At 42.8% G+C, this 19,763-nt stretch overlaps 1 protein-coding gene across 1 annotated transcript in view; it reads right to left on the reverse strand.

The window, feature by feature from the left end:
- TXLNB (taxilin beta) overlaps positions 1-19,763 on the reverse strand; it is a 134,216-nt gene that overhangs the window by 52,481 nt on the left and 61,972 nt on the right. Inside the window, exons 3-4 of the mRNA XM_063917449.1 lie at positions 16,512-16,603; positions 1,688-1,858 (exon numbers count right to left, since the gene is read on the reverse strand). Coding sequence (XP_063773519.1) covers positions 1,688-1,858; positions 16,512-16,603 — 263 coding nt within the window. The remainder of the gene's footprint in view (positions 1-1,687; positions 1,859-16,511; positions 16,604-19,763) is intronic.

Here is a 19,763-nt window from a genome sequence, read left to right on the forward strand (position 1 = left end):
ATAATCCCATATGCATCATCATCATTCGTAATCACTTCTGTTCTCCACTCCCATATCGGGTCAAAGGTGCAGCTCACAGCTCCATGATCATTTAGAAGTACCCAACAATGGGGTAGAATATGGAAATATAATGTAATATGTTTTAATAACACATGTAAATTATACAGGTAACACATCAAAAAATATGCACATATAAACGTCATCCATAAAAGTTTTACAGGAATAAAAAACAGACCCAATTTTGATGTATTACCCCAGTGGTAGTGAAAGAAAACAGTTACCGGCTATTAGTGAGAACTGGCATCAGTCAGTTCTTAAATGCTTTGTCTCTCTGACACCAAGAAGGAGTCCCTGATTCCCTCCTCGAAACATGCCACCCTACCACCGCGTATTCTACTCAATCACAGCCACTGCCAACACACCACCCTCTGCTGACACATTTCAAGCTACTAGGAGTCTTTTTTAAGGCAAATAGAAAGGGTGACTTACCTTGAAAAAGACCCCTAGGCAGTTGCAATACATTGGCAAAGGGTATCATATTTGATACTTGACTTGAAAAAGATCCCTAGTGAGTTGAAATGCATTGGAAGAGGGTGGTGTGTCGGTAGAAGAGGGTGGTGTGTCGGCAGTGGCTGTGATTGAGGAGACTATGCGGTATTGGTGTGTCATGTTTGGAGGAGGGAATCAGGTACTCCTTGGTGTCAGAGATACAAAGAATGTGGATAGTGTAATGGTTAGCATTACTGCCTCACAGCACTGAGGTCTTGGGTTTGATTACCACCATGGCCCTAACTGTGTGGAGTTTGTATATTCTCCCTGTGCTTGCGTGGGTTTCCTCCGGGCACTCGGGTTTCCTCCCACACTCCAAAAATATACTGGTAGGTTATTTGGCTCCCAACAAAGATAACCCTAGTGTGAATATGTGTACGTGTACATGTGGTAGGGAATATAGATTGTAAGGTCCACTTACAAAAAATATTTTCTGTAAAAAGTGCTGTGGAATATGTGTGCACTATATAAATAACTGGTAATAAATAAATAAATAAATAATAATAATAATAATAATAATAATAATAATAATAATAATAATAAAGAGCTTAAGAACTGACTGACTAGTTCTCACAAATAGCTGTTAATTGATTTCATTCACTACCACTGGGCTGATATACCAAAGTTGGGGTGTGTTTTTTATTCCTGTCAAACCATTATGGAGGGAGTTTATATGTGCTACTTTTTTCATGTGCTATCTGTGTAATTTACTTTTTTAAATGAAAACATATTATACATATTTCCCTATTCTCCTCCATTTTTGGGTCCTTGTACATGACCATGGAGCTGTGAGCTGTGCCTTTGAACCGATATGGGAGAGGAGAACAGGAGTGTTGACGATGGATGAGAAGATTTGATGGACACTTATGAACTTTGAAAGCACCTTCTGCGATATGTAGGTTTTAGAAATCGGTGACAGCACTAGTGGGAAGGTTTCCTGTTTCTTCTTTGCAAAACTTAAAAATTATGTTTCCAGTTTTCTCTATAGACATTGATGTATAGAAAAAGACTACTCTTTTTCATTTATCGCTCAGTGGTTTAATATGACAATCTAGGAATATGTGAGAATTTGAGAGATTGAGGTCATCCAGTACAGTATGAAGAGATTCAGAATGTTCTATAAACATATATAAACAACCTTAAGTGTTTTGTTGTGTCTCTGCAGCTCCCGGCACAGACTCTCAAGCTTGCTGCGAGCCAGTATAGCTTTGCTATGTTCACTTTGTAATTGGTCTTTTTCTTTTATAATCTGCAACTGCCGCTTCTGCAGTTGTTTCATCTGCTTTTGTTCTGCACGATGCTCTTCAAGCTACATGAATGAAAAACAAATGTATAATGATTTAAATAAACAGAAAAGCAAAAAATACATAAATATTCATCCTACAAGATGACAATATAAAAGAACGCTGATGCTTCTCAACTAGTTACAGTATATCTTTTGTTATATGTTTACTTATAGGATACAACTGCCTGGACATGCTACTAACAGAATAAGGGGCATATGTACTAAGGGGTCTATGTACTAAGCCTTGGAGAGTGATAAGGTGGAAAGAGATAAAGTACCAGCCGATCAGCTTCTAACTGTCATGCAGAGGCGTAACTATGGTTTTCGGAGCCCAGGGCAAGATGGAAAATGGCGCCCCCCCCAAAAAAAAAAAAACATACAAAAAGAAGCATGTGCGAAGGGGTGTGGCCACGCTCCAGAAGGGGTGTGGCCACTGAAAATGGCCCACAGTGCCAGTCACATTGCCCCACAGTGCCAGTTACATTGCCCCACAGTGCCGGATACATTACCGCACAGTGCCGGATACATTGCCCACAGTGCCAGATACATGCCCCACAGTGCCAGATACATGCCCCACTCAGTGCCAGTTACATTGCCCCACAGTGCCAGTTACATTGCCCCACAGTGCCGGATACATGCCCCACAGTGCCAGATACATTGCCCCACAGTGCCAGATACATGCCCCACTCAGTGCCAGATACATGCCCCACAGTGCCAGTTACATTGCCCACAGTGCCGGATACAATGCCCCACAGTGCCAGATACATTGCCCCACAGTGCCAGTTACATTGCCCCACAGTGCCAGTTACATTGCCCCACAGTGCCAGATACATGCCCCACAGTGCCAGATACATTGCCCCACAGTGCCAGATACATGCCCACAGTGCCAGATACATGCCCCACTCAGTGCCAGATGCATGCCCCACAGTGCCAGTTACATTGCCCCACAGTGCCGGAAACAATGCCCCACAGTGCCGGATTTATGCCCCACAGTGCCAGATACATTGCCCCACAGTGCCAGTTACATGCCCCACAGTGCCTTCACCCCTCACCCATAAAGTGCACAACAAAGAATAGAAACTGAGACTTAACTAGCGCGTCCTTAGCTTCTGCTGGTACTTGTTGTTCCACGTAATCTCGTTACTCACAATGGGGTACCATGTAAAAGGGAAAAGGTATGTATATAGTGAAATACTGTTTTAATACTAAACATATATGACATACAATTAGATAAAATATAATAATAAAAGAATCCAAGATATTGCACAATCCCTTCAAGCAAAATGGGAAGACGGGCTAATTACCAGATGATTCAGAACTGTTGTTTAGACAGTTCTGAAAGCGCATGTAAGATGTAACAGGGGATTTCCGGATAGTCCCACCATGCAGTTCTTACTCGATACCGGTCCTTAACGTCCGTCCCCAGGCTTGTCAGGAAACAACCAACGCGTTTCTACCCCTGGCTGGGGTCTTTATCAAGGTTTTCAAGCTGAATGATTCATTACCCTCTTCATCCTGATATTTAATCATCCATCCTCCAATGAAAATGCTAGGCACCCAGCTGGATCCTATACATCATAATGCACTAAAAGTTCCATGATCCTCTGCCAGAGCGTCCATAGCAACTCCAATCCCCATCCGGTGGGTGGGTCAGTTACCTTGGTAACCTGTTTTTCCTTATAGTACTCCTATTCAAAATTGTGCAGGGAATGAGTGGGCGGGTTCATCGTTATGGATACCCGTTCGTCCGAGCACTATCTCCTTGAAAACCTTGATAAAGACCCCAGCCAGGGGTAGAAACGCGTTGATTGTTTCCTGACAAGCCTGGGGACGGACGTTAAGGACCGGTATCGAGTAAGAACTGCATGGTGGGACTATCCGGAAATCCCCTGTTACATCTTACATGCGCTTTCAGAACTGTCTAAACAACAGTTCTGAATCATCTGGTAATTAGCCCGTCTTCCCATTTTGCTTGAAGGGATTGTGCAATATCTTGGATTCTTTTATTATTATATTTTATCTAATTGTATGTCATATATGTTTACTATTAAAACAGTATTTCACTATATACATACCTTTTCCCTTTTACATGGTACCCCATTGTGAGTAACGAGATTACGTGGAACAACAAGTACCAGCAGAAGCTAAGGACGCGCTAGTTAAGTCTCAGTTTCTATTCTTTGTTGTGCACATGCCCCACAGTGTCAGATACATGCCCCACAGTGCCAGGCCCCACTCAGTGCCAGTTACATGCCCCATTTGGTGCCAGTTACATGCCCCACAGTGCCAGATACATTGCCCCACAGTACCAGTTACATGCCCCACAGTGCCAGATACATTGCCCCACAGTGCCAGTTACATTGCCCCACAGTGCCAGATACATTGCCCCACAGTGCCAGTTACATTGCCCCACAGTGCCAGATACATTGCCCCACAGTGCCAGTTACATGTCCCACAGTGCCAGGCCCCACTTGGTGCCAGATACATGCCCCACTGTGCCACTGGACCCCCCCCTTCCCGTGCCACCGGACCCCCCCGTCACTTACCGGCCGGCGGCCGCTTGTTGCTATGTGAGCGGAGGAGAGAGCAGCGCCTCTCCTTCCCCTCGCCGCTCCAGGTCTCCGGCGGCTGTCTGGCGCCGGTTCACTAGCCAATCAGAGCTCGCGGACCGGCAGCCAATCAGGAGCCGGTCCTCAAGCTCTGATTGGCTAAGGCCGGAGACCGGACACAGCAGCGCTGCTGGCAGCGCTGCTAGTGCTGGCAGCGGCGGTGAGGGGAGGGAGAGACGCTGCGCTCTCCTCCCCTCACATTTAGGGTTGACGGGGGCGAGTGGGGCATGATGCCCTGGACACCGGCGGCGCCCCCCTCTCCTGGGCCTGCCAAGGCGCCCAGGGCACGTGCCCCACTCGCCCTACCCTAGATACGCCTCTGCTGTCATGTTACCACTGGCATATCTATAATGGGTGCAGTGTGTGCGGTGCACACAGGCTCCTGAGTCCAGGGGGGTCCACACTGCACATGCTGCACCCATTTTTTGAATACTCACCCCTCTGGAGTCCCGCGCCAATGTCAGCAGCAGAAATGACTGGTAAAATGGGTGCGTTGCCATTTTCCCGGAGATCTGTGCATGCGCAGTAGAGTCTAAGCACTCTGGACATGGGCCACCTCCTCTCTTAAAGCATCCCTGCATGTTACAGGCTGTGATTGAAAAATGACATGAGCGGATTGCTTGGTAGTTTATCTCTCAACACTTTATAACTCTCCTAGACTTAATACATCTGCCCCTTTATCTCTCTCCAAGGCTTATGGATCTATTTCCTAAGCCTTGAACAGAGATAAAGGGGACGGAGATAAAGTACCAGCCAATCAGATTCTAACTACCATGTCACAGGCTGGGTTTGAAAAAATGGCAGTTAGGCGCTGATTGGCTGGTACTTTATCTCCGTTACCTTTATTTCCATCCAAGGCTTAGTAAATAGACCCCTTAGTACCTCTGGGGTCTATTTACTAAGGCGTGGATGGAGGTAAAGTCACTGGAGATAAAGTACCAGCCAATCAGCTCCTGTCATTTTTCAAACACAGCCTGTGACATGGCAGTTAGGAGCCGATTGACTGGTACTTTATCTCCAGCGATTTTATCTCTATCCAAGGCTTAGTAAATAGACCCCTTAGGGGGACATTTACTAAGCAGTGATAAAAGCGGAGAAGGGAGCCAGTGGAGAAGTTGCCCCATCAACCAATCAGCAGCTCTGTATAATTTTATAGTATGCAAATTATAGATGTTACTTCCTGTGCTGATTGGTTGCCATGGACACTTCTCCACTGGCTCACTTCTCCGCTCTTATCACTGCTTAGTAAATGTCCCCCTAAGTCACTTAACTGTGTGTCGCTGAATGTATTGATGAAAGTATTAGTCAGCTGCTTGGAATTTTAAGCCCAGGAGAAACTGCCATTACAGAACTATAATAAAAAAAGTACTATAGCTACAGCAAGTATCTTACCCTTTAGGATACAATTATATTATATATAGTGTTTATCTAGAACACAGGTTCTCAAACTCTGTCCTCAGGACCCCACACAGTGCATGTTTTGCAGGTAACCCAGCAGGTGCACAGGTGTATTAATTACTCACTGACACATTTTAAAAGGTCCGCAGGTGGAGTTAATTATTTCACTTGCGATTCTGTGAGGACCGAGTTTGAGAACCTGTGATCTAGATTAAGCAAAACAAGTGGGTATGTATAATTAAAGGGTAAGTGTATGTCCCAAATTTAATTAATTACAGTAGTAAATTAATATGTTTTGGAAAATATACATTGGGCCTAACAGTTGTGAAAGAGTAGCATAAACTTAACAAAGAGAATTACCAAAATATCCTTAAATACAATTATTTGCAAAAATATGACACAAAAAGAACTAGCAAAATATATATTAAACAAAAAACATTTCATGCTTTTTCCTTATGCATTCATTTACAAAATATCACCAGCCATTTCTTGTTTTAGCCAATCATTTGCCATCATTAGAATTGCATATGTGTAATAAATTGTGTATTAAAAGATTTATGGATCATGTTGGCAAAAGCTGACCTCCCCACTGTCCAGATTTCAGATAAGGTTTGTCTCGCCGTCACACATTCTGCACTTTTGTTTTAATACATGGGCAGTTGGGAGGTATGCATAAGGTGAAAAAAGTCATTCAAGTTTGTGGTGGAAGGATAGGGAAGTGCGGACAGCCTAACAGTAAAAAAGCACTACACAGCCCTCAGGGCATGGTCAATACCCATTAGGACCTGGACATTATTTATTGACATAGTGGTTTTCAAACTCCTCAGGACCAGTGACGGTTCCAGAGGTGGAGCTGCAGCACAGTCCATAATTAAAATAGGGGAGCCACACCAACTACCGATGAGTCCTGACAGGCAATGTTTGTCAGCTTTTAATATGACACTTATTGCAGCTGTTTGAATTTTGGACTGCGCTGTGGCCCCACTTCTGGAGACACCACTGCTTAGGACACCAGACAGTTCACGTTTTCCAGGTCACCTAGCAGGTACACATGTGTACACATTACTCACTGAAACATTTTAAAAGATCCAAAGTTGGAGTTAATTATTCCACATGCAACTCTGTGAGGAAACCTGGAAAACATGAACTGTTTGGGGTCCTGAGGACCGAGATTTAGAACTTGTGTATTAATATTTTATATTGCAGTTTACAATTGGGAACACCATGATAAAATTAGGCCGGATAATAAAAGACAGTCAGACAGACAGCTGAGAAGAGTGTCCAAATGATTATGTGAGGTAGGGATGCGAGAGTAAGCATTCCTCTAAAGAAACTAGCAAGGGAGATGTGACAGAAATTTGAGAGCGCATTTGTATCAGAATTTACTGCATGCTTAAATATGTAAGGAGTGACACCAATGGAGAAAAAGTAATGACAAATTTTATATAAGGTTGGGTAAGCATAGGACATAGGGCTTTAATATGACATGACTCAGAGGTGGCATAAGCATGTCCCAATATAGTAAATGTTATAATAATAGAGTGAGCGATGGCTGGTTAGTTTGGGATTTATAGTGGTCAGTATAGTGGTCAGTATCTTGTAGCTGTTTGACAGATCCTAGTTTAATGTCAAATCGGAGTGGTCAAGGGAGGTATATGTGCAAGCAGATAAGGGGCTGTCACAGGAAGTACAGCCTCATTGCCATCTGAATATCTCCTCCCACCTGTCCCAATTTTTTATTTTCTGTATCGTGTTTCTTTATTTGTTCTGGCATTCATGTGTTTTTGCATCAGCCTTTTCTTTTCAGAGCTGGCATAGCTAAGTAGTTAGACACTAGTTGCTAGTAGCCACACTGAGCACAAGAGTGGTTGTGGGGCATTGCTCCTTGATCCAGGGCAAGCTTTTCCTCCACCTCATAGGTGGGTCCTGGGAACCATCTGAGGAAAGGTTCCAGTACTGTGTCAAATTGGAGTGGTTCTCTGGCAGCACAGGTAGAGTCGGGTCAGGTATGTGAACCCCAATTTTATTAAGTTGAGGAATATTGGCTGTTGCCGGTGGCCCTTCTCACTCTTTATGATTATTCAAATTATTTAGTAAAGCTGTATCCTTAATTTGCAAATAGGAGCCAGCACCTTTATTTATGGTTTAATCTTGGTTTGGGAGTAAGTGGTTTTAGATTAGTTAAGTTGTTAAAAATACATGGTAAGCCGCTTTATAAGGCATAGGTACAGTGCATCCAGAAAGTATTCACAGCACTTCACTTTTTCTACATTTTTCCACATTTATTCCAAAATGGAATAAATTAATTTTTTCCTCAAAATTCTACACACAATACCCCATAATGACAACATGAAAAAAGTTTTTTTTAAATTTATTAAAAATAAAAAACGAAGAAATCGTATGTACATAAGTATTCACAGCCTTTGCTCAATACTTTGTTGATGTACCTTTGGCAGCAATTACAGCCTCAAGTATTTTGAATATGATGCCACAAGCTTGGCACACCTATCTTTGGCCAGTTTCACCCATTCCTCTTTGCAGCATCTCTCAAGCTCCATCAGGTTGGATGGGAAGCGTTGGTGCACAGCCATTTTCAGATCTCTCCAGAGATGTTCAATCAGATTCAAGTCTGGGCTCTGGCTGGGCCACTCAAGGACATTCACAGAGTTGTCCTGAAGCCACCCCTTTGATATCTCGGCTGTGTGCATAGGGTCGTTGTTCTGCTGAAAGATGAAACATTACCCCAGTCTGAGGCCATGAGCGCTCTGGATCAGGATGTCTCTGTACATTGCTGCATTCATCTTTCTCTCTATCCTGACTAGTCTCCCAGTTCCTGCCGCTGAAAAACATCCCCACAGCATGGTGCTGCCACCACCATGCATCACTGTAAGGATGGTATTGGCCTGGTGATGAGCGGTGCCTGGTTTCCTCCAAACATGACACCTGGCATTCACGCCAAAGAGTTCAATCTTTGTCTCATCAGACCAGAGTATTTTGTTTCTCATGGTCTGAGAGTCCTTCAGGTGCATTTTGACAAACCTCCAGGCGGACTGCCATGTGCTTTTTTACTAAGGAGTGGCTTCCGTCTGGCACTCTACCATACATATCAAAAGGAAAAACAACCGGGCACTGGTGTGTGATAAATTACAACAGATAGTAGAGAACCAAATATGGACAATTATAATTGCTGGAAAGGAAATGAAGGCCTTTCAATTATAGTCCTTGTTGGTGGTGCGCCCAGAGCTAGAAAGTACAAGTACTGACAAGGGGAGAGAGAGAAAGCTCTTGTGTGGGCGCACTCTTATGAAAAGAAGAAGAATTCTTCAATTATGAATCAAGGATGGTTAAAACTAGTGATGATCGGGTTCGGATCCTCGGGATCCGAACCCACCCGAACTTCACCTTTTTTTTCTCGGGTCCGAGCAACTCGGATCCTCCCGCCTTGCACGGTTAACCCGAGCGCGCCCGAACGTCATCATCCCGCGGTCAGATTCTCACGAGATTCGTATCCTATATAAGGAGCCGCACGTCGCCGCCATTTTTCACTCGTGCATTGGAGATGATCGTGAGAGGACGTGGCTGGCGTCCTCTCAGTTTCTATGTTAAGTGGGCTGCAAATTGTGCTGCAAATATCTGTGCTCAGTGTGCTGCAAATATCTGTGCTCAGTGTGCTGCAAGTGCAAATATCTACGTTCTCTGCCTGAAAAACACTCCATATCTGACTGTGCTCAGTGTGCTGCAAATATCTGTGCTCAGTGTGCTAATTGCTTTATTGTGGGGACTGGGGACCAGCAGTATTATATAGTAGGAGGACAGTGCAGAGTTTTGCTGACCAGTGACCACCAGTATTATACGTTCTCTGCCTGAAAAACGCTCCATATCTGTGCTGCATTGTAGTATATACTGTAGTAGGAGGACAGTGTAGAATTTTGCTGACCACCAGTATAACTATATATATAGCAGTACGGTACAGTAGTCCACTGCTCTACCTACCTCTGTGTCGTCAAGTATACTATCCATCCATACCTGTGGTGCATTTCAGTTTTGCACAGTTTGCTGACCACCAGTATATACTATATAGCAGTACGGTACAGAAGGCCACTGCTCTACCTACCTCTGTGTCGTCAAGTATACTATCCATCCATACCTGTGGTGCATTTCAGTTTTGCACAGTTTGCTGACCACCAGTATAACTATATATATATATAGCAGTACGGTACAGTAGTCCACTGCTCTATCTACCTCTGTGTCGTCAAGTATACTATCCATCCATACCTGTGGTGCATTTCAGTTTTGCACAGTTTGCTGACCACCAGTATATATTATATAGCAGTACGGTACAGAAGGCCACTGCTCTACCTACCTCTGTGTCGTCAAGTATACTATCCATCCATACCTGTGGTGCATTTCAGTTTTGCACAGTTTGCTGACCACCAGTATAACTGTATATATAGCAGTACGGTACAGTAGTCCACTGCTCTACCTACCTCTGTGTCGTCAAGTATACTATCCATCCATACCTGTGGTGCATTTCAGTTTTGCACAGTTTGCTGACCACCAGTATATACTATATAGCAGTACGGTACAGAAGGACACTGCTCTATCTACCTCTGTGTCGTCAAGTATACTATCCATCCATACCTGTGGTGCATTTCAGTTTTGCACAGTTTGCTGACCACCAGTATAACTATATATATATATATATATATATATATATATATATAGCAGTACGGTATAGTAGTCCACTGCTCTACCTACCTCTGTGTCGTCAAGTATACTATCCATCCATACCTTTGGTGCATTTCAGTTTTGCACAGTTTGCTGACCACCAGTATATACTATAAAGTATATAGCAGTACGGTACAGTAGGCCACTGCTCTACCTACCTCTGTGTCGTCAAGTATACTATCCATCCATACCTGTGGTGCATTTCAGTTTTGCGCAGCATATATAGTAGTAGGCCATTGCTAATAATATATTACTGGCATATAATTCCACACATTAAAAAATGGAGAACAAAAATGTGGAGGGTAAAATAGGGAAAGATCAAGATCCACTTCCACCTCGTGCTGAAGCTGCTGCCACTAGTCATGGCCGAGACGATGAAATGCCATCAACGTCGTCTGCCAAGGCCGATGCCCAATGTCATAGTAGAGAGCATGTAAAATCCAAAAAAATAAAGCTCAGTAAAATGACCCAAAAATCTAAATCAAAATCGTCTGAGGAGAAGCGTAAACTTGCCAATGTGCAAGGAATGGCTGAGGCCCTGGCCTATGTTCAAGGCTAGTGGTTCAGCTTCACATGAGGATGGAAGTACTCATCCTCCTGCTAGAAAACTTAAAAGAGTTAAGATGGCAAAAGCACAGCAAAGAACTTTGCGTTCTTCTAAATCACAAATCCCCAAGGAGAGTCCAATTGTGTCGGTTGCGATGCCTGACCTTCCCAACACTGGACGGGAAGAGGTTGCGCCTTCCACCATTTACACGCCCCCTGCAAGTGCTGGAAGGAGCACCCGCAGTCCAGTTCCTGATAGTCAAATTGAAGATGTCACTGTTGAAGTACACCAGGATGAGGATATGGGTGTTGCTGGCGCTGGGGAGGAAATTGACAAGGAGGATTCTGATGGTGAGGTGGTTTGTTTAAGTCAGGCATCCGGGAGACACCTGTTGTACGTGGGATGAATATGGCCATTGACATGCCTGGTCAAAATACAAAAAAAAATCACCTCTTCGGTGTGGAATTATTTCAACAGAAATGCGGACAACTGGTGTCAAGCTGTGTGTTGCCTTTGTCAAGCTGTAATAAGTAGGGGTAAGGACGTTAACCACCTAGGAACATCCTCCCTTATACGTCACCTGGACCGCATTCATCAGAAGTCAGTGACAAGTTCAAAAACTTTGGATGACAGCAGAAGCAGTCCACTGACCACTAAATCCCTTCCTCTTGTAACCAAGCTCCTGCAAACCACACCACCAACTCCCTCAGTGTCAATTTCCACCTTACACAGGAAAGCCAATAGTCCTGCAGGCCATGTCACTGTCAAGTCTGACGAGTCCTCTCCTGCCTGGGATTCCTCCGATGCATCCTTGAGTGTAACGCCTACTGCTGTTGGCGCTGCTGTTGTTGCTGCTGGGAGTCGATCGTCATCCCAGAGGGGAAGTCGGAAGACCACTTGTACTACTTTCAGTAAGCAATTGACTGTCCAACAGTCCTTTGCGAGGAAGATGAAATATCACAGCAGTCATCCTGCTGCAAAGCGGATAACTCAGGCCTTGGCAGCCTGGATGGTGAGAAACGTGGTTCTGGTATCCACCGTTAATTCACAGGGAACTAGAGACTTGATTGAGGTACTGTGTCCCCGATACCAAATACCATCTAGGTTCCATTTCTCTAGGCAGGCGATACCGAAAATGTACACAGACGTCAGAAAAAGAGTCACCAGTGTCCTAAAAAATGCAGTTGTACCCAATGTCCACTTGACCACGGACATGTGGACAAGTGGAGCAGGGCAGACTCAGGACTATATGACTGTGACAGCCCACTGGGTAGATGTATTGCCTCCCGCAGCAAGAACAGCAGCGGCGGCACCAGTAGCAGAATCTCGCAAATGCCAACTCGTTCCTAGGCAGGCTACGCTTTGTATCACCGCTTTCCATAAGAGGCACACAGCTGACAACCTCTTACGGAAACTGAGGAACATCATCGCAGAATGGCTTACCCCAATTGGACTCTCCTGGGGATTTGTGACATCGGACAACGCCACCAATATTGTGCGTGCATTACATCTGGGCAAATTCCAGCACGTCCCATGTTTTGCACATACATTGAATTTGGTGGTGCAGAATTATTTAAAAAATTACAGGGGCGTGCAAGAGATGCTGTTGGTGGCCCGAAGAATTGCGGGCCACTTTCGGCATTCAGCCACCGCATGCCGAAGACTGGAGCACCAGCAAACAGTCCTGAACCTGTCCTGCCATCATCTGAAGCAAGAGGTGGTAACGAGGTGGAATTCAACCCTCTATATGCTTCAGAGGATGGAGGAGCAGCAAAAGGCCATTCAAGCCTATACATCTGCCCTACGATATAGGCAAAGGATGGGGAATGCACCTGACTCAAGCGCAGTGGAAAATGATTTCAACGTTGTGCAAGGTTCTGCAACCCTTTGAACTTGCCACACGTGAAGTCAGTTCAGACACTGCCAGCCTGAGTCCGGTCATTCCCCTCATCACGCTTTTGCAGAAGAAGCTGGAGACATTGAAGGAGGAGCTAAAACAGAGCGATTCCGCTAGGCATGTTGGACTTGTGGATGGAGCCCTTAATTCGCTTAACCAGGATTCACGGGTGGTCAATCTGTTGAAATCAGAGCACTACATTTTGGCCACCGTGCTCGATCCTAGATTTAAAACCTACGTTGTATCTCTCTTTCCGGCAGACACAAGTCTGCAGAGGTTCAAAGACCTGCTGGTGAGAAAATTGTCAAGTCAAGCGGAACGTGACCCGTCAACATCTCCTCCTTCACATTCTCCCGCAACTGGGACTGCGAGGAAAAGGCTAATAATTCCGAGCCCACCCGCTGGCGGTGATGCAGGGCAGTCTGGAGCGAGTGCTGACATCTGGTCCGGACTGAAGGACCTGCCAACGATTACTGACATGTCATCTACTGTCACTGCATATGATTCTGTCACCATTGAAAGAATGGTGGAGGATTATATGAGTGACCGCATCCAAGTAGGCACGTCAGACAGTCCGTACGTATACTGGCAGGAAAAAGAGGCAATTTGGAGGCCCTTGCACAAACTGGCTTTATTCTACCTAAGTTGCCTCCCCTCCAGTGTGTACTCCGAAAGAGTGTTTAGTGCAGCCGCTCACCTTGTCAGCAATCGGCGTACAAGGTTACTTCCAGAAAATGTGGAGAAGATGATGTTCATCAAAATGAATTATAATCAATTCCTCCGTGGAGACATTCACCAGCAATTGCCTCCAGAAAGTACACAGGGACCTGAGATGGTGGATTCCAGTGGGGACGAATTAATAATCTGTGAGGAGGGGGATGTACACAGTGAAAGGGGTGAGGAATTGGACGATGAGGAGGAGGTGAACATCTTGCCTCTGTAGAGCCAGTTTGTGCAAGGAGAGATTGATTGCTTCTTTTTTGGTGGGGGCCCAAACCAACCAGTCATTTCAGTCACAGTTGTGTGGCAGACCCTGTCGCTGAAATGATGGGTTTGTTAAAGTGTGCATGTCCTGTTTATACAACATAAGGGTGGGTGGGAGGGCCCAAGGACAATTCCATCTTGCACCTCTTTTTTCTTAAATTTTTCTTTGCATCATGTGCTGTTTGGGGACTATTTTTTTGAAGTGCCATCCTGCCTGACAATGCAGTGCCACTCCTAGATGGGCCAGGTGTTTGTGTCGGCCACTTGTGTCGCTTAGCTTAGCCATCCAGCGACCTTGGTGCACCTCTTTTTTTCTTTGCATCATGTGCTGTTTGGGGACTATTTTTTAAATCTGCCATCCTGTCTGACACTGCAGTGCCACTCCTAGATGGGCCAGGTGTTTGTGTCGGCCACTTGGGTTGCTTAGCTTAGTCACACAGCTACCTCATTGCGCCTCTTTTTTTCTTTGCATCATGTGCTGTTTGGGGACTATTTTTTAAATCTGCCATCCTGCCTGACACTGCAGTGCCACTCCTAGATGGGCCAGGTGTTTGTGTCGGCCATTTGGGTTGCTTAGCTTAGCCATCCAGCGACCTTGGTGCACTTTTTTTTTCTTCTTTGCATCATGTGCTGTTTGGGGACTATTTTTTAAATCTGCCATCCTGTCTGACACTGCAGTGCCACTCCTAGATGGGCCAGGTGTTTGTGTCGGCCACTTGGGTCGCTTAGCTTAGTCACACAGCTACCTCATTGCACCTCTTTTTTTTTCTTTGCATCATGTGCTGTTTGGGGACTATTTTTTTGAAGTGCCATCCTGTCTGACACTGCAGTGCTACTCCTAGATGGGCCAGGTGTTTGTGTCGGCCACTTGGGTCGCTTAGCTTAGTCATCCAGCGACCTCGGTGCAAATTTTAGGACTAAAAATAATATTGTGAGGTGTACAGAATAGACTGAAAATGAGTGGAAATTATGGTTATTGAGGTTAATAATACTATGGGATCAAAATGACCCCCAAATTCTATGATTTAAGCTGTTTTTTATTTTTTTTTTTAAAAAAACACCCGAATCCAAAACACACCCGAATCCGACAAAAAATTTTCAGGGAGGTTTTGCCAAAACGCGTCCGAATCCAAAACACGGCCGCGGAACCGAATCCAAAACCAAAACACCAAACCCGAAAAATTTCCGGTGCACATCACTAGTTAAAACATATGTTTATTACTCAAGATTTAAAACAATTACCCATCACGAGAGAAAGATTAGAAAGGCTTCAGACACCTGATAGTCTGACACCCGTTTCTCCTGACCAGTACAGATATTCTGTATTAATGGGACCAAAAGAGGAGGTCAGTATTGTGTCTTAGAAGGACCACTTAGATTGGGTCAATACTAGTATTAACCCAATCTAAGTGGTCCTTCTAAGACACAATACAGAATATCTGTACTGGTCAGGAGAAACGGGTGTCAGACTATCAGGTGTCTGCAGCCTTTCTAATCTTTCTCTCGTGATTAACAGACCAGAACATTTTTATATTTTCTCACACTCCCTTTATTTAAAATTTTTTCTTTGGATCGCAGATTGGTAATTGTTTTAAATCTTGAGTAATAAACATATGTTTTAACCATCCTCGATTCATAATTGAAGAATTCTTCTACTTTTCATAAGAGTGCGCCCACACAAGAGCTTTCTCTCTCTCCCCTTGTCAGTACTCTACCATACATGCCTGATTGGTGGATTGCTGCAGAGATGGTTGTCCTTCTTGAAGGTTCTCCTCTCCACAAAGGAATGCTGTAGCTCTGATAGAGTGACAATCAGGTTCTTGGTCACCTCCCTGACTCAGGCCCTTCTCCCGCGATCACTCAGTTTAGATGGCCGGCCAGTTTTAGGAAGAGTCCTGGTGGTTTCCGAACTTCTTCCATTTACGGATGATGGAGGCCACTGTGCTCATTGGGACCTTCAAAGCAGCAGATATTATTCTATACCCTTCACCAGATTAGTGCCTCGAGAGTCGAGACAATCCTGTCTTGGAGGTCTACAGACAATTCCTTTGACATCATGCTTGGTTTGTGCTAAGACATGCACTGTCAAGTGTGTTACCTTATATAGACAGGTATGTGCCTTTCAAAATCATGTCCAATTAACTGTATTTACCACAGGTGGACTCCAATTAAGCTGTATCAACATCTCAAGGATGATCAGTGGAAACAGGATGCACCTGAGCTCAATTTTGAGCTTCATGGCAAAGGCTGTGAATACTTCTGTTCATGTGATTTATTTCTTTTTTTATTTTTAATAAATTTGCAAAAATCTAAAAAAAAAAACAACTTTTCACTTTGTCGTTATGGGGTATTTTGTGTAGAATTTTAAGGGAAAAAATGAATTTATTCCATTTTGGAATAAGGCTGTAACATAACAAAATGTGGAAAAAGTGAAGCGCAGTGAATACTTTCTGGATGCACTGTATAGCACACTGTAGATCATTAAGTTATTTACTCCATGCATATAATACTAACCAGTTCTGCATACTTCTTTGTCAATGCTTCTAGCTTTTCTTCTGGTGTGTTCAGCTTGCTTAAGCTTTGCAGAAGCTGTGCAGCCTCTTTGCCTAAATTAAAAAATAAATAAATTTATACAAACTGTCATGCAATTATCATCTATCTATCTATCTATCTATCTATCTATCTATCTATCTATCTATCTATCTCTGGAATATAAAGCACCAGGTGTATGTATATATATTGGAGATGTCAAAATTGTTTAGAAAAATTGGAGTTTCATAGTGCTATCCTAAATCACAGCTATCTATCTATCTATCTATCTATCTATCTATCTATCTATCTATCTATATACATACATCCGCCTGGTGTTTTATATTCCAGATAAATATGGGCACTTAAGGGTGTCTTTAAATAAATGCATCACCGTGACCAATGATTCAAAAATTTAACTAACCCATAATATATGAGGTACTATTGAACAGACGAGGGTCACTTTTATTTAAATAAATCCACTTGGTTTATTTCTAAGCATCAAGTTAGTAGGAGAAAAGGGTTTCTCAGCCTGCCTTGTACTACAGTAACTCTGGTCTTAAAATTCTTTCTAAATTCATACCGCACTGCATAGGCCCAATCATGTCCGATCATGGAAGTGAAACAGTGTGGGCCTGATAAGTACCTGGAGGGTGACCACCTGGGAATACCAGGTTTTGTAGTTCATAGACCACAGGAGTCCCGTGTGAAAGGAGGACCCTTTTCTTGCTGACGGATTTTAATTTATCCCGGCATATCAGTTGGAAAAATAGTACTGATTTTCTATTAGATTTTCACATTGATCACCAAGAGTAACGCTATGTCGCATATGGACCCAATTTGTTTTAAGACATACCTAATAAATGTTAATTTTGAAAAAATTGTTCTTTATGCTATTATAGATATTGTTTCCGGTTTTAGAGTGCTCCCCTCAAGGGTTATCTTTTCTCTTTACTGTATTTTCCAAAATACACATCTGTAGTGTATCACTGGTAACCAGTAAGAAAATATTGTAGCTTTTATAGGTATGTACACTTATATATTTTGTAATTGTTGAACCCTATGCGCCATTCATCCATTGGTAGTCAGACATTAACCCACTGTTTAATAATTTTGTAGGCATTTTTGGATGATATTAACAATCTTTTTATTTGAAATTTCCAATGAATGGATCCCATACAGAGGTACTTATGGGTACGTATTTCTCCTTTGTTAACCAATGAACATTTTCATATATAATTAGGTCCCATCTATTACAGATATATGACAGCTTTGCAAACTGAATCTGAAGATCGTCTATTTTTATATAAGCTATCAATCTTTTTAAACTGATCCTGAAGATCGTGTATCTCTATACAATCCACCAAAAGCATATTGGTATGTAACCCTTAGTATGATATTTCAAGTTTCTCCTCCTCATAACCCTTTTTTTTCACCCTTGAAGAATTTTACCGCTGATGAAGTAATTGTGATGAAACACGTAGGGTTCACCAACTAGAATTCACTATGTCGCTGTATTGACCATCTCCACCCTGAGCTCACACCTTTGTTAAGATGAGGGAGGGATTCGATACCATCTTCTGTACATAGACATCACATGAATGTATTGGTGCTGTAAAGATTTTTTTATGTTGTTTTATAATGCATTTTATGCTAAAGTATTGAAGAAATAAAAAATCATTGCTTGATTACTAATGGTTACTATTTCTTGGGTGATTTTGGTGAGGGGTTCTCTATCCTAGGACACACCAGGTCTGACCCACCAAACACAATATCTTGACATATGGAATATACTTCTGGTCTATCAAAATACATCAATTTGTAAATGTTGTTTCTGGACTGAATTCACAGTCATATATATATTAGCACACTGGGATATTTGTTGTGGTATTCATATATATATATATATATATAAATATATATAAATATATAGTAAAAGGTAAGTTCCGGCACTCGCATCAATTAAATATATAAATAGGGGTGTTCCTTTAGGGAAAGTTCAAAGATTTCCCTTATATAATGGTGTGTTCCTACAGTATAGGGAAAAAGGCACTCTCCTTTGCAATATAATCCACAATATCCATTTTATTCAGATTTGCATGCTTGAAATCCAAAAAAGTTTTGCCAACGTTTCAGTTCCATTAAAGAACCTTTGTCAAGGCTGCTACAACACAAAAAATTCAAAAAGTACAGAAATGAGCATATAAAAAAACAATAATTACATGATAAACAGAAACATACAGCAACATGAAAGCCTGACAGACCCATTCAATGTGTGCATTCACACATTGTCTTTGGATAATACCATCAAAAGTTTACTTAAATCACTCAAAAAAAAGTCTCTCAGGGTGTGAAAGAGTGTATGTTATAGAAGAATATATAGCTATAACAAAAACTAGATACATGAATATTCCATAAAGTGTCACATCCTCGTGCATAACACAGTTATTATCATGATAAATAACCATATAGATATAGACCGCCAAGTAACCATACACTAATGTATCAGTTATACCTCTGTCAAAAACACAGTATTAGGTAACCTCTCAAATGTCACCTTCCGTCACAGGGTTATAGTAACAAACTGTACTAGAGACCCATAAAAAAATAATTTTTTTATCACTGTGTACAGATGACATGCACGGGGAAATGGCACCCACTATTCATATACCTCTGTACAAAAATTTCAGAGAATCACCAACAGTGTATACAAATCATATACCAGCTACCACCAAACACCTATAATATTAAGCATAAAACCAGCAGACATTTTACTGTATTGGGTATCCTTGCTACAGGACTACTCTTCCGGACCCCCACTGGCTAAGGCAGATCATTACGGGATACAGAAACCATTGTGTTGTGAGCATATTGACACATTACCCTGATATGGCAACCTCAGGAACACCTATTATGTATGAGGTGTTACTTTCACAAGCTGAACAGCACGCTTTCTCTTATACTGATGATGAGGCCCATAAAATAAGATTTGATAAAACTAGATTTTGCGACTCTACCATCTGAGACTGCGGTAGATCTTTTCCATATGCTTCTGAGGCTTAAAAGGTGTGAGATTGACCTTACTATGCAAGGACAGTTCTTAGAATATCACTGTAACAGACAAATGGCTTTAGGCTAAACAATACCCCGTGGCTTTAGGATAAACAATATTCCAACAATTGGTCGATCAAACCCTACATTTTGCAGTCGTTGGTGTAGCATACTAAACAAATGTTC

The sequence above is a fragment of the Pseudophryne corroboree genome, chromosome 4 (genome assembly GCF_028390025.1).
Source record: "Pseudophryne corroboree isolate aPseCor3 chromosome 4, aPseCor3.hap2, whole genome shotgun sequence".
NCBI classification, from domain to species: Eukaryota; Metazoa; Chordata; class Amphibia; order Anura; family Myobatrachidae; genus Pseudophryne; species Pseudophryne corroboree.